Genomic DNA, 16,652 nt, shown 5'->3' with positions numbered 1-16,652 from the left:
TGGTACCGGGTCTTCCACTAGTATGATATAAAATCTGGTACTGTGAGTCTTCCACTAGTATGATATAAAACTCTGGTACTGTGAGTCTTCCACTAGTATGATATAAAATCTGGTACTGTGAGTCTTCCACTAGTATGATATAAAACTCTGGTACTGTGAGTCTTCCACTAGTATGATATAAAACTCTGGTACTGTGAGTCTTCCACTAGTATGATATAAAACTCTGGTACTGTGAGTTTTCCACTAGTATGATATAAAACTCTGGTACCGGGTCTTCCACTAGTATGATATAAAACTCTGGTACCGGGTCTTCCACTAGTATGATATAAAACTCTGGTACCAAGACTTCCATTAATACGATATAAAACTCTGGTACTGTGAGTCTTCCACTAGTTTGATATAAAACTCTGGTACTGTGAGTCTTCTACTAGTATGATATAAAACTCTGGTACTATGAGTCTTCCACTAGTATAAAACTCTGGTACCGAGTCTTCCATTAGTATGATATAAAACTCTGGTACCGAGTCTTCCACTAGTATGATATAAAACTCTGGTACTGTGAGTCTTCCACTAGTATGATATAATACTAATGGGAGTCTTTAACAACTGCCCAGTTGAGAATTCTTCACTCTTATTGAGACATCACCAGCAGTAGGTGAAGTACAACAAATTTAGACCCATGCTTGGCACTGAGGGCTGTAGCAGGAAGGGTTCTTTAACGTTCCTATGCCTGCCGCAACACGGGACATCTGCTTTTAAAGTTGTATTTGAAAGACTTGTGATTTTCATTTCTAAACGCCAAGCGTTTGACAAGGGCAGTCTCTACCTATGTTTGCAGTGAACATGTTTTCCAAACTTTTCACTCTTTTAAAATTAAAATATCAATTTAGTGGCTGTGTCCTCTTCACATGTACCCTGTGTTTCAGGACCTTGGATTGCCTCCTCTTCACGTGAACCCTGTACAGTATATCAGGACCTTGGATTGCCATCAAAAGCAACAAAAACACATATTGCTGCAAGGGTGAAAAATATTTAATCAAATACACAAAATGTCTGTGAACCTTAAATGCAGAATGTTTTCTGCTGTGGACAAGTCAAACATACTCACAAAAACATATTTACACCTGACAACAGCATATACTGTATGATTATGCTAATGATGAGACATTCACCTGATTTAGTACTGCGAGGTGTACTATTAAAATGTCTTCTGAATGACAAAAGCCGAGAACACTAAACCACACGAACTCATCCGTACAATCCAATAAAACATCACTCTTATAATAACAATAGCTCACTTGTTTTCGGATGACTATGACATTTTTACAGTAAAACACGCTTATAATGAACACACTTATAACGAGTTTACACTTGTTGCTAAGTGATATTTATTCCCCTATGAGAAGAAAATAACAAAAATCTTATCATTTGGTTATAACGAACTGTTTATGTTGGCCTCAATGTTCGTTATAACCGTGTTTTACTATATAACAAAGTTTGGTTATAACGAACTGTTTTCCGTCTGTCCTGGAGGTTCGTTATAACCGTGTTTTACTATATAACAAAGTTTGGTTATAACGAACTGTTTTCCGTCTGTACTGGAAGTTCGTTATAACCGTGTTTTACTATATAACAAAGTTTGGTTATAACGAACTGTTTTCCGTTTGTCCTGGAGGTTCGTTATAACCGTGTTTTACTGTATTCTCTATTTGCTGCTGTGTGTGTGTCTCAGTGGTACTCTCATATATTTCTGATATACGCCAGTCTATCAATAAAAATTTCAAATTTAATCAAACACACAACCTTATTTCATTACTTCTCACACTTTGGCACTTCCAACCAGCAAATAAAGAACAAATAATGTTTGTAAAATACTCAATACGAAGAGTCTACAAGAAGGATTTCAAAGATTCCAAAACTTTGATATTTTAAAAATCTGGATGATTCTATTCCATCACGCATGCTTGTCGACCAATCATGAAAAAGGTTATACTTATTTCAACATACATACCTATGAAAATTTAGGACAAATGAGATTACAGTTGTTTCTTGTAACTGTAGAAGTAATTCATTGTTGCCTACATACCACAATTCTGGTTATTTTACTGTAGATAAATTTTTGACAATTTTGCGGGACTACAAAAATTCACAAAATATTTTTTGTGAAAATGTGATCTCCAATGTTGTCCTTCCTTGACAAATCTAATTCACAAAAATTAATCGAAAGGAATTTCACCCATTATCACAAAAATAAATCTACGCAAAAAAGTTCATATTTACAGTACATGTAGAAAAAGTAAATAGTTCGGGTAAAAGTGTTTTTGGTGAGTACGGACTGTGAGGATATTATAATGAATCATACAATACCGGTACACACTACGCATGCAATAATTCACGTACTTACCAAAATTCAATAGCCATCAACACAATTTGGGTCAATTTTCTCTCTCCCATTACTGCTCAATGTTACATACTTCTTTTTTAATTGATTTAGGAAAGATATTCTGAAAGTGCCTTTAGTCTTTTGTGAATTTAAAACAAGAAAAAGAAAAAGTTATCGTAAGCCTTGAAGAACATGCAACATAACTGTGCTGTAATTGTTTGTCAACTGCTGGTTCTTCTGTATTCCATTTGACCCATTTATTCTTATTTATCAGAACAATTAGGTCAACTGGATACAGAAGAACAATTAGGTCAACTGGATAGAGAAGAACAATTAGGTCAACTGGATACAGAAGAACATTTAGGTCAACTGGATACAGAAGAAGTAGGTCAACTGATTAAAGAAAATACAATAGGTCAAACAGATGGAGAATGAAAAGAAAGGTTAACAAGCTATAGAAGAACAAGTATAATAGGGTTTTCTTTCATACTGGATACAGATCTACGGACTAGACTATGATAATGACACGGATACTAATTTAGAGTAATCAGATTTCAGCAAGATTTCTATAATATGGCAAGATTCCAGTGAAAGCAAATCATGCACTAGTTTCACTTTATTATATAGCTAGTAATCTGTTATCAAATGTTCCTAAATTCTACAGAATTTTAGTGTGCAATATCTGGACCATCACTGAATGTCAATTTTTCATGAAATAAAAGAATTCACGCCGCAATTTTATGGGTACAAGTTAACATTGTTACACTCCAACTGTAAACAAAGATGGCAGACCAGATATCACTGGTAAGCTTTTGGATGCCATTTTCCAATAATTCTTGTATTTCATCCCCAATTTACAGTTATGGACCAGCAAATAGTATTATTCGTAATTTCAAACATTTCACCCACATTGATTGATGAATTAGGGTGGACATTGAAATAATGTGTAACTGATATTGCATGCACTTATCTGGCTCGACAAGAAAATAAATAAATCATCAACACAAAACAGTAGAAATATGTTTTAGCTATAAAATAAAGGAGTTATTGAGCTTATAACAGTGAATACTGGCACTTGCTGGGTGTGAAAATTTGCTCACAAGTTCCCCTATTTCTACATCCAACTCTGACCAATATTCTCCGATGTAAGTTCAATCACCCGATATTGTATATGTACGGTGAGGGCATTAAGAGTGTTTTGGCATGCAATAAATTCAGATATAGCATAATCAGCACTACTCATGCAACTAAAGATACAAAAGTTGTTCTACAGGCATACATTGTATAGTTAGTAGGATAGTTTTCCGATTTTGATTTCTGATAGTTATTTCCGTATATTGTATAGTTAGGATAGTTTTCTGATTTACATTACTGATGGTTACTTGTGAGTGCCAACTTCATGGCTGTAATGGATCAAGTTAATTTGATTTGGTCCTCAATTTTACCAAACTTTTCTTGTGTGTGAAATTGTAATGCTGAATCCGCTCCATCAACAAAGGTTTTACAGAAAAGGGAGAAGATGTTGACCATCCAAAACAATCTGGTAAAAACAGTAGCAAATTTGAAGCCAAAAAAAAAACTCTTAATGGGGTATTGATGCTAAATTTTTTGTATGTATTAGACCTATACAATAACCATAATGATCATACAGTGCCTCTTGATGATGTCACTAAATGTCGCAGTCTCGATGCTTAATGATATGTTTCATTCAGCATTACAGTTATAGCAGTTTCATCTAAGGATATCATGTCATCATTGTCCACCGCTAAAGCATCTACTGCTGCGACTGCAATACTTCAAATCTTATCAAAAAAGCAGCCCCATATGATGAACGGATGTTAAATCCTAATGAAATGAATACCCTTCTAAATTTCTCCCAGTGACCTCGAAATTGTCCAAATGACCCAACAAAAGTCAAATGGAACCTCTTGTGTTCAGAAACAACATGGTTTCGATTAGAATTCAATGCTTTTTCTCCTGTGGCGTTGACCTTGATCAAATGACCTCAGTCCTTAATCATGGAACTGAAGTTATAAGCAATCTTGGTGTAAAAGTTTTAAACTTTTTTCTCCCATCGACACTTTTCAAGTTACCTTTGATCAGAGAGTCGTGGCAGCTTTAAGTCAAGTGTCATCATCAACTAAAAACAAAGTATGATCATCTAGTTTCTTCATTACAGTTATTACAAATTCTAAAGCTTTTCTCAGTGACCTTGAAATGGTCCACTGACCTTGGATGAAGTCACTACACAAACTCAGGTCAGGTGCAATATTTGCGAGACGAATGAGCAATTAACGATTTTTTATGGCACAACTATGACTTGTAAATATTAATGGACCAAACGATGAATTAATTGTGACCAATTCTCCCACCCCTGAAAAAAATTCTTTGTGAGTCTATACAAGTCTGAGACTAGAGGGAGCTTCATTGAATTTACAATAAAACACACTTATAATGAATTCACGCTTATCGTGATGTGATGTTTATTTCTCTATTGGAGGAAAATAGTGAAAATTTTATTAGATATAAAGACATTTGGTTATAACTAATTACCGTTGGCCCTAGAGGTTTGCTATAGCTGTGTTTTACTGTATATGGGCCAGAATAGTTATCAGGGGGCAGAAATTATTTTGTTTTACAAACAAACATTCCGACAATACTGAAGTTAGATTTGGGCATCAATATTCATCATTTTCTGTATGCTAAATATAGTTACACAATACTTATTGTATTAATACTAGGTATCACACTGGATGAGAGGATGATGAAACCATTTGGATCAGTAGCATAGTCAAAATAGATTTCTTTTTACAAATATCTGTAAAAATGAAGTGAATCAATACAGTCAAACCTAATTATCTTGAATACGAGGGTGCTGGGGAAAAACTTCTGAGATATTGAGATAAAAATAAATGAAGAAAATGTAGTTGGGACTTCCAACTCAATTAAACATATTCAAAGTATTTGAGATATCGATGTTCGAGACACCGAAGTTAAATTGTGATTACAAAGATTCCTATTCATCAATTTGTCATGTTACCCAAAGCAATGCATCACTGAACAAACTGTACGTGTATAATGTAACACCTAATACCAAAATAAAAGGAAAAATGTGTATCTGCACTCACAAAACGTTCCAGACCCTCCTGGGTTAACATTCTCAAACAACAAAAATTATAATGCCCCTGTATTGCAGCAACAATCCCACTCATAGTAAACTTGATGAAATCATCCAGTAAAACATTTAGATGTCTGATGCGATGTAAATGGATGTTTGAGTAATGCAGGAGTCACTTATGCTTTCATTCCCTTGTTTCAACACATACATCTGTACATTATAATACTAATTGCATATCAAATACTAAATACAAATCTTCTCACAATGGATGGACAGTCTTTTAAATTATGCAAACACCATGAAGAAATAATGAACACAAGATTGCTATTTGTTGGGACCACACGCAGGTGTATACACAGTAAAATTCAAAAAATGCCAAATTGTTACCATTCAAAGGAGCACACTCGTGTATTTATTTTCATATTCACAAACTTTCACTTTAAATCTGACCCAAACACTTCAATCTTGACTTTCATCGCTGTCGAATTCTTCGTCGTCACTATAGTCAGTGTCGTACACTTCCACTTTTTCGTAATCTTCGTACTTGGACACGGGTTGCTTTGGTTGCAGTGAGCCTCGTTGTTTCTGCATGAATTTAATTTCTTGAGCTACAATGTCTTTATCCGTGTCTTTGTCTGCAGCTTTGAATTCTGAGACTAACGGGAAAATGTGTTCTATGGCAGCTTGAACGTTCGCTACACTCGGAGCTGAAATAAACGTAAAGTACACATGTATGTAAATATGTTCAGTTGTGACATAGGTATCAATACATCTATCTTTTACACTCTGATTTAGAAGATGTAATCAATAAATACAGGCAAACACTGTTACAGCAAACACGCTTATAATGAATTCACTCTTAGAGTGAAGGGATTAAAACATATCATAAACCGTTGGATATCATGAATGGTGTTTATAGTGAATAAAAATTCTTTGTTCTCAACACTTCACTGTAAGCATGGTTTACTTTATTTTGTAATGCAAGTTAGTGTACAAGTGTTAGTAATCCCCTTTATCCATAAACAAAGCAGAGTAAATCTTAAATTTTTATATCTTTCATAAGAGTCTGCTAATGAGTAAATCTAAATTTTTCTTTTATATCTTTCATAAGAGTCTGCTAATGAGTAAATCTAAATTTTTCTATCTTTCATAAGAGTCTGCTAATATGTAAATCTTAAATTTTTATATATCTTTCATACGAGTCTGCTAATATGTAAATTTCAACTTTTTATATCTTTCATACGAGTCTGCTAATAAGTTATTCTTAAATTTTTATATCTTTCATAAGAGTCTGCTAATATGCCTAAGTTCTTCATACCTGAATAAAATAAAACATGTCACCTTGAAACTCGGAATACTTCTAGCAAACTAAATTCATTGTACTACCTAGTGTATTACATTTTAAGAAATAAATTTCATTTTTTAAAATACACGAGGCATTGAACCCTGATGCTTTACGCCTGAAGTGTAATAGCACCTAATGAAAAGTATGCTGCGTAAAGTGCTGATGTTCATAACCTCATTTATTTACGAAAATAAAATTTACTTTTTAAATAAATTACATTTTACTTTCATTACTGTATAAATATAAAATGGTTGTACTATATCTATAAAGATTCATATGCACCATTGTCCACATTCACGAGGAAATGACAGTCACTACGTACCTGTTACTGACCACATTCACGAGGAAATGACAGTCACTACGTACCTGTTACTGACCACATTCACGAGGAAATGACCATCACTACGTACCTGTTACTGTCCACATTCACGAGGAAATGACCATCACTACGTACCTGTTACTGACCACATTCACGAGGAAATGACCGTCACTACGTACCTGTTACTGTCCACATTCACGAGGAAATGACCGTCACTACGTACCTGTTACTGTCCACATTCACGAGGAAATGACCATCACTACGTACCTGTTACTGACCACATTCACAAGGAAATGACAGTCACTACATACCTGTTACTGACCACATTCACGAGGAAATGACCGTCACTACATACCTGTTACTGACCACATTCACGAGGAAATGACCGTCACTACATACCTGTTACTGTCCACATTCACGAGGAAATGACCGTCACTACGTACCTGTTACTGTCCACATTCACGAGGAAATGACCGTCACTACGTACCTGTTACTGTCCACATTCACGAGGAAATGACCGTCACTACGTACCTGTTACTGTCCACATTCACGAGGAAATGACCGTCACTACGTACCTGTTACTGTCCACATTCACGAGGAAATGACCGTCACTACGTACCTGTTACTGTCCACATTCACGAGGAAATGACAGTCACTACATACCTGTTACAGTGATGCTTCCTGTAGAAAATATCTTAAGGGTAGCTTTTGGTTCTTTCAGTCGATAGGTCACACCTGGGTGCAACTCTGGTTCATAACTGAAATATTTACATATTTACCTTCCATAGGGTTGTAAAAACAAGAAATGCTTTAGAAACATATAAACCCCCCTGTAGCAATATTGAAAAGATAAACTTTCAATTTGAACATCTGTTATGAGAGTTAACAAGAGGCCCATAAACCACATTGCTCATCTGAGTCACCTGGGCCATGATTTTTACTAACTTGAATCTGCACTATGTCAGAGAGCTTTCAGGTAAATTTCAACTCTTATGGCCCAGGGGTTCTTGAGAAGAATTTTTTTTTAAAGATTTTCCCTTTATATTTGCATGTAAAACTTCGATCCCTATTGTGGCCCCAACCTATCCCAAGGGCCATGATTTTTACTAACTTGAATCTGTACTATATCAGGAAGCTTTCATTTAAATTTCAGCTCTTCTGGCCCAGTGGTTCTCAAGAAGATATTTAAATGACCCCACCCTATTTTTGCATTTTTGTGATAATCTCCCCTTTGAAGGGGGCATGGCCCTTCATTTGAAGACAATTGAATTCCCTTCAACCATAGATGATGTGTACAAAGTTTGATTGAAATTGGCCCAGTGGTTCTGGAGAAGATGAAAAAGTGAAAAGTTTACAGACAGACAATGGGTGATCAGAATAGCTCACTGGAGCTTTCAGCTCAGGTGAGTTTTTTTAAAAATTGTCTTGAGAACTGCATTATTTCATTCTACAGAAAAATTGATCTTCAAAATATTCATCTCAGTGCCTGGCAAATTTTCTACAGATTTTACCTATAGGTCTACCATTAATTTCACACACTGGAGTCATCAGACGAACCAGTTTACCAAGTTTTGTGTCTGTCATGCAATTAACAACACATTGAGTAGACAATATTTTCTTATGTCAAGAGTAGTTAACTATTGACCTTTGACCTCAAAATCAATAGGGTTCATCTACTCCTTAGGATGTACCAGTGTAAAAAGTTTGATGTCTGTCAAGCAAAGGGTTCTTGAGATATTTAGCAAACAACACTTGGTCTAACATCTAACCAATCAACATATTGATTCACAGCTGCAAACCAATATATCCTATTTTTTCAATGGGGGGGGGGGGGGGGGGGGGGGGCATAAAAATTACATTTTACTACATAGCTAAAAAAAAAAAAACATACTTTCAGACTTGTGAAGTGGACTTTGTTCAGGCTACTGAATTTTTCATTTACACTAAACAACAAAATTGTCAAAAATTCATAAATTGTTGTTGCAGTCCTCTATTTCACAAAGTTTTCTGTTAACTCATCATGCTTTTACCTTGCTTCTTTTGGAAATTTTTGTGAAAAGGAATTTATCTTGATACGAAACGGCATGCCACATGTCCCAAGCACGTTGACAACCCTGAAGTTGGTAAACTTCACGGTGTATCCTAGACGCTGTAATTTTCTGGCAAATTTTCTAGCGGCTATCTTGGATTCTTCTTCACTACAATGTTATACAATGTTACAGAATAGAAACTGAACAACATACCTGAATTTCAATGCACATGTTTTTGCATTTGATTTACTGACACTATACTGATTTGATAGGAAAAACCTGAATTAATCATGAAACTGAAATTGACGAGTCAGAGTTTCTGCATCATTCATAATGTATTCTGATCAACTTCCACCTTGAGCAATTGTTTTCAAAATGAGAAAATCAGTGTACGAGTTCCCTGTCTGTTTACAATCAGTGTACGAGTTCCCTGTCTGTTTACAATCAGTGTACGAGTTCCCTGTCTGTTTACAATCAGTGTACGAGTTCCCTGTCTGTTTACAATCAGTGTACGAGTTCCCTGTCTGTTTACAATCAGTGTACGAGTTCCCTGTCTGTTTACAATCAGTGTACGAGTTCCCTGTCTGTTTACAATCAATGACATATTTGTGAGGGTTGACCAGAGTCTGTAAACAAGTTGGTCAACATATTAACTACTCGTTGTTGTCATGGAGAAGTTATTAAATTTACCTTGTTGCTCCCGTGCAAACTATTTTGCCTGATGACCAAATTGTTGCTGTTGTGTAAGGCCGTCTGATTTTCATGTTGCACATCTAAAACAATATAAAATTTTGTAATACTTATAATTAGGGATGGCAATTTTTGAAACAGTTAACCCGTTACCCGATCAGAACGGTGCTAATCGGTTGCAAAATCCGTAATCGGTTTAATCGAAATAAAAAATATATATGTCTTAAAGGAACTGGTTCACAATCTTTGAAAAAAAAAATTTTTTTTCATTTTTGATGTTAAACATTAAAAATATAACTAATTTAATGTTGACAGCCACAATTTTGAACTTCTGAACACAAGAATAAAAGCAATATTTTAGCCTTAAATCTGTGTTATGTAAACAAAGACTCAAGTCTTTTCATGTATACAAACAAACCAGTGAAATGTTAATCTTGTAATATAAAGTATCTTAATTTTGCATAGTCACAAATTTTAAATTTTAGATGACACATTTTACCCAAAGAATGCTTGAAATATGAAAGATATAATAAACTTAGATCGATATCCATTTCTTTTGAAAATTTCGTAAACAATAACATACCGCAATCTTTGTTTACAAAACAAATAATAAACCCTCTGAAATGAGCTTCTGTGTTGATGTATAATCTTGATTTTTATGTCAAATCTTTTAAACACATTAGACAATAGATTTTGATCATTAAAAGTAAAAAACAAAATTTGGGGGGAAATCGTGAATCAGTCCCTTCAATATTGTATTGTATTACTAACTCATTGTGACAAAAAGATAACTTGCATGCACTATTTTTCTAATAACATGTTTGCATTATGCCCCTGAATGTTGACAAACTGAAGTCAGAAAAAGTACATTTTGATACGATTAATCGGTGACGGAACAAGTTGTAGTCAACTGATTGGTAATTCTATATTCGATTCTCATCATCATCATCATCAGCATTTTGATTAACGTGCAGGATTAGGTCATCCCTACTTATGATAAACATCAGACTTAGTATCAAGAAACATTGCAAAATAGAAGTACTTTGAATTCCTCATCAGGAAGATGATCTATCAGTAACATGAAAATAATAATAAAAGTAGATTACGAACACTTTGGCATGTACCGGTATGTATACATAAATATGAACAGTGATGAACAAAATCTAATAATAAAAGTAGATTACGAACACTTTGGCATGTACCGGTATGTATACATAGATATGAACATAATCTAATAATAAAAGTAGATTACGAACACTTTGACATATACCGGCATGTATACATAAATATGAACATATAAGCCTAATAATAAAACTAACTGATTGTTCCCTTCTGTATTCCACATGAGATCCTTCCATTGCGATATTTCTGAGGTTGAGATGACACCGTGTGTTAAAGCTGCAGACAACATTGTTAATTATTATGTCTATTGTCGGGGGTTCATCCTCCAGAATGTAACCATTGGCCTCAGCAGACGCAGCGTTTTCTCTCAATTCCGTCAAGTTCCCGAGGTCCGCCACTTGTTCCATACCCTGTGTCTCCCGCGGAAGGCACTCTTGAATATCCGTCATTTCCAATCAATAATCCCAAAGATTTTGAAATCAAATTGTTCAAATTTCAATGATTCCAACCCATTAGGGGTCCGCTGCGCAAACTATCAAGTGTTCTTAACCTTCTCTGCCACTACGTTTGCATTATGTACACTTTATACACTATTTCAAATAGTTAGTATACAAGTCAAACGATATCAATGTTAATTTTAAAATACTTAATCAGAATTTCGCCAACTTTAACGTAAATAAATCGCTTCTCCTATCTTCTCGCACTGGTGGCAGCCATGCTTCTTTTCTTTGCAATAAATAGCCAATCAAAATATTCGTAATAAAATGGCGATAGTAAATTTAAAGTTGTGACGTTCAGTTTTGCATAACCCGAAAATAAAGCGTGACGTTCTTTCGCAACTTGTCATATTTCCAGAAACCGCGTCTTCTGACATTGAAATTCAACAGAACCTCAACACACTCAAAACTTGTACAGAGACTCGCCCTACAACAAACTTTTGATTGAGAAATAAATTTCGTTTTTGAAAATACATGAAGGATTTATCATTATTATTAAATTTCAACAATTTTGATATTTTAAAAGCACCATTTGAAAAGATTCAAAATTTCATATTGAAGAACATTCTAGGTATACACAATAAAGCATCTAACTGCAAAAATTGAACTAGGCAAATCCCCTTTACATGTTAAAATATTTCAGCTTGCATTTAATTATTTTTCCAGATTGAAAAATCTGACAAAATCTAATGTTAATGATAACCTTGTTTTTAAAAATGCATTCTTGGAAGATGCAAAGTTGGCCAATGAAAATTTAGAATGTTGGCAAAGCTTTATAAAACAATTACAAAGAAAGTTGAATATTAATTGTGATACAACAAATAAATTTCTCGGTTCTAAGCTTCAAGATCTCTTTGTAAATAAAACTTTTGAAGAATTAGAACATATCAATAACACTCAATGTGGGAAAACTCTCATTCTATATATAGTACATTATTTAACTATGAGGACAAAACACTAGAAATACAACCAATTCACAGGAACCTGCGCTCTTATCTTACAAAACTAAGAATAAGTGCGCATCAGTTATATATAGAAACAGCTAGATATTGTAATCCTGTCATTCCTAGAGAAAACAAATTTTGTTACCATTGTAAGACCAGTGTCGAAGATAAAAAACATTTTTTACTTGATTGTCCTTTATACAAACATGTAAGAAAAAAGTATTCAAAAATATCTTATGATTATCATGTATCTTGTCTACAAAAGAAATTTGTTTATATATCAGAGACTCTTTATACCTTAGAAACCGTTAATTGTTACAATTATAATACCATGTAACACTATATATATATATATATATATATATATATATACATACATGTGTGTGTATGTATCTAATACTACATGGCTAACAACACTTATGTGCTTTAGTGCCAATAAAGAATTGAATTGAATTGAATTATGGTGCTATTCATACCCTCATGTATTTTTGTAATTTTTAAATGAAATTTATATTTTATGTTTACATTTCATTTCTGTCAATATTCTCAGCCATTACAGGCACGCACGTCACGTATAATCGTGAAATATCAAAGGAAAAACATTGTGCGATCCTGTCAATGTCGTTCATGCTAGAAGGTTATACGTATGTGAATTTTTACATGAATTGTGCAATAAATGTAGAGTGCGATAATTAAACTAATGCTATATGCAATATTAAATTGCTTATGTATACAGTATGACGTCACATGTGTATTTGTATGCCAATTATATGTACAGGTATTTACATATATGTACATTAACTGTTAGTATATAGTTTATTTTCATTATATATTTCGTATTGTGTAACATGATTGTATGCCAACATGCTTGGTCAATCAATGAATAAATTGAAATTAATTCGGGGGGGGGGGGGTATTTTAAGTACTAAATTACATCCGGCAGAACTTTCAAGTATTCACTATCGCTGTTAAAAATAGAGGGGGAAACTCGCCCAAAACATATTACATTTGCATTACAAAATAACAAATACTGGTCATTGTAAAAGGGGGCACACCCCCCCCCCCCCCCTCGATTCTATGTGCCTGCGTTATGTAAAAAAAAAAAATAGTCGTCCTTTATCAAGATTATATGCGCATTGTTCACATTCATGAGGAAATGACTGTCACTTCAACTGGTGAAGATATCGATGGCCAGTAAAGTTTAGATACGCATATTCTTGCAAAATGTCAATGGAATCAGGTATTTAAGAATTCTGAAATTATTTTCAGACAACCAAAGCGAATTTACTTATATAGGAGAGAGAGAGAGAGAGAGAGAGAGAGAGAGAGAGAGAGAGAGAGAGAGAGAGAGAGAGAGAGAGAGAGAGAGAGATTTGCGTTTAAGACGGTCTGGCAACAGTCAATGTATGGTATGTCTTCTATAAAATATACTCTAAAAATACAATAAACTACCATATACATCCACTACAATGGAATTTTAAAAAAAAAAAAACATCCACAAGAACTCTGCCTTTGACCGTCTGTAAGATTCAATTCCTGAGAGTGATATAAAACTCTGCTTAAATCAGAAGAATTTCCCATTTAGTTCCCTAAATACGCGCTTTTCTTTAACCTTGAAATCTCTCTCTCTCTCTCTCTCTCTCTCTCTCTCTCTCTCTCTCTCTCTCTCTCTATATATATATATATATATATATATATATCCTTTGTTAACTTCGCCAATATGTTGGACAAAACCTTTAATCATTGGCATAGAATAAAGAAGAATCGAAAGGGGGGGGGGGGTTCAAGTTTATGAATTGAAGACGTATAACTATATAAATGTTTCTTTTGAACAGCAAGTTCAAGATGTCCCCATTATCATTTACTTTCAGTTGCTACATGTATGTAGAATTTTTTAAAAAATCGTGGAAACAGATATTTTACAAGCAATTGAAGAATCACCCTCTGCTCCCAGGGGCCCTCTACCATCAGTGGCGGATAAAGAAATTTTTCAAAACAGGGGGTGATGCGACCCAAGAATGGCAAATAATGGCCTTTATAATTAAAAAATATTCGATCGAGGAGGGGGTGAGGTTTACAACCTCCTTCCCTTTTGATGTGCCTCTGACTATGTACTCTTTAAAATTCTATACACGCCCCTAATAGGAAGGCAATGGTATTCTGAGAGGTTGATATAGAAATAGCGGGACTTACATATTCAAATGGAAATTAAAATCCTTTAAATTTTTAAATCAGCAGTGGCGCACCCGGCGCCAAGCTGCACCCTCCGCTTACATAAATATGATCTATTTAATATAGAAATATATCCAACCGGCGCCAAGCTGCAGCCTCCGCTTACATAGATATGGTCTATTTAATATAGAAATATATCCAACCGGCGCCAAGCTGCAGCCTCCGCTTACATAGATATGATCTATTTAATATATGAATACTATGGAGCGCCAAATTAACATAAACTCAAATAATTGAAGATATCTTCAATTATTTGAAGATATCATCAATTCATTTGATGCGCGCAACAATTGAATTAAAGATCTCTTCAAATAATTAATGATATCTTCAATTCTGAATTATTGCGCGCATTAATTGAATTGATGATAGCATTAATTCTTCAACTGAAATGATGCGCGCTTCAATTGAATTAATGATCTCTTCAAATGAATTAATGATATCAACAATTGAATTGATGCGCTCTACAATTCAATTGAAGAGAGCAATAATTGATATAATGCGCGCATTAAATCAATTGATGAGAGCAATAATTGAATTGATGCGCGCATTAATTCATTTGATGAGAGCAATAATTGATTTAATGCGCGCATTAATTCAATTATTGCTCTCTTCAATTGAATTAATGATATCTTTAATTCATTTGAAGAGAGCAATAATTCTTTTAGAGAGAGCAACTATATAATTAAATATATCTTCAATTCAACATATCCATAATTGAATTAATGATATCTTTAATTGAATTGTTGCTCTCTTTAAAAGAATTGATGCGCGCATTAATTCCTTATACAAAAGCATTGGAAATGATTTAAAGATATCTTCAATTGAATTAAAGAGATCATCAAATTATTTAAACCGAGCTCTAAATTAATTATTGCGAGCAATATTTCTACTGAATTGATGCTCTCATCAAATGGATTGAAGAGAGCAATAATTGAATTAATGCGCACATCAAATGTATTATTGCTCTCATTAATTGAATTAATGCGCGCATCAATTGAATTGAAGAGAGCAATAATTGAATTAATGCGCGCATTAAATCAATTATTGCTCTCATTAATTCAATTGTTGCGCGCATTAATTCATTTGATGAGAGCAATAATTGATTTAATGCGGACATCAGTTCAATTAAAGAGCGCAACAATTGAATTGATGATATCTTCAAATAATTAAAGATATCTTCGATTATTTGAGTTTATGTTAATTTGGCGCTCCATAGAATACATGTATGTCCAAAAACACTAAAATTATATAATATTCTCAGGGGTTTTTACCCCATGAACCCACATTAAGTATTTGCACTGGACCTACTAGGGACCATAAGACAGCCCTCAGACAACCAGCCGTTTCCCGCACCTTCCCATTCAGAAATTTCTGGATCCACCACTGAACAAGTAGACAGTACTTTTAATAATGTGTTTTGTTTTAAATATTGTTCGTGTTCATGTAAATAAAATGCAATGACATGACTTCTCCATTGTACGTGGTTTATATACCAACAACACTCGGTCAGATTACCATCTTCGCAAGCCATGGGTTTTCGGTCCACTTCGCTCCCCACAACGAGAGCGGAGTGAACCGAAAACTCTTGGCTTGCGCGCGACGATGCCAGATTTCATACCAAGGGGTCCCCTTTAGCATTTGAACACAGTAAGGGATTCATTTTAAGATTCCCTATACAGGAAAATTCTATATAATGTGATTTCTGTTTCTCATCGTATTGTGTACTAGGTATGACCCAGTGGTTTTAGATAATTCGTGGGAGAGGGGGGGGGGGGAGTAACTAAACTTCTGAATCACCTCAATCTTTACCCAAAGATGAAAGATGGATGCTACATGCACATGCATTACACGTAAACCATAACTATAGCGAACCTCCTGGGCCAGCGACAAACAGTTTGTTATAATTCCAAAATAATTTTCCTCATTTTCCTCTCCTTTAAAGGGGAATTTCGCTACGCAATGCGCATGAATT

At 34.4% G+C, this 16,652-nt stretch overlaps 1 protein-coding gene across 1 annotated transcript; it reads right to left on the bottom strand.

Moving 5' to 3' along the window:
* Positions 1–1,010: 1,010 nt before the first annotated feature.
* On the bottom strand, positions 1,011–11,759 carry LOC125669472 (TATA box-binding protein-like 1). The gene is made up of 5 exons (XM_048904002.2): positions 11,205–11,759; positions 9,886–9,968; positions 9,196–9,363; positions 7,829–7,923; positions 1,011–6,208 (listed from the first exon to the last, which is right to left on the bottom strand). Exons 1-5 carry the CDS (start codon positions 11,454–11,456, stop codon positions 5,961–5,963), a joined length of 846 nt encoding a protein of 281 aa, XP_048759959.1. The 5' UTR covers positions 11,457–11,759; the 3' UTR covers positions 1,011–5,960.
* Between the last annotated feature and the right edge of the window lie 4,893 nt (positions 11,760–16,652).

This window comes from Ostrea edulis, chromosome 4 (genome assembly GCF_947568905.1).
Source record: "Ostrea edulis chromosome 4, xbOstEdul1.1, whole genome shotgun sequence".
In the NCBI taxonomy this organism is placed as follows: Eukaryota; Metazoa; Mollusca; class Bivalvia; order Ostreida; family Ostreidae; genus Ostrea; species Ostrea edulis.
The sequence above is the reverse complement of the archived record's forward strand: the minus strand, read 5'-3'. Positions and strand labels throughout refer to the sequence as shown.

Bases quoted from the DNA above. Each gene is read 5' to 3' on its own strand.
- LOC125669472 (XM_048904002.2), bottom strand. From the start codon at position 11,456: ATGACGGATATTCAAGAGTGCCTTCCGCGGGAGACACAGGGTATGGAA. The intron at 7,924-9,195 runs GTAAAAGCATGA...TAAATATTTCAG, and splicing joins AAATTTCCAAAAGAAGCAAG to TTATGAACCAGAGTTGCACC. The intron at 6,209-7,828 runs GTATGTAGTGAC...CGTTTATTTCAG, and splicing joins AGGAAGCATCACTGTAACAG to CTCCGAGTGTAGCGAACGTT.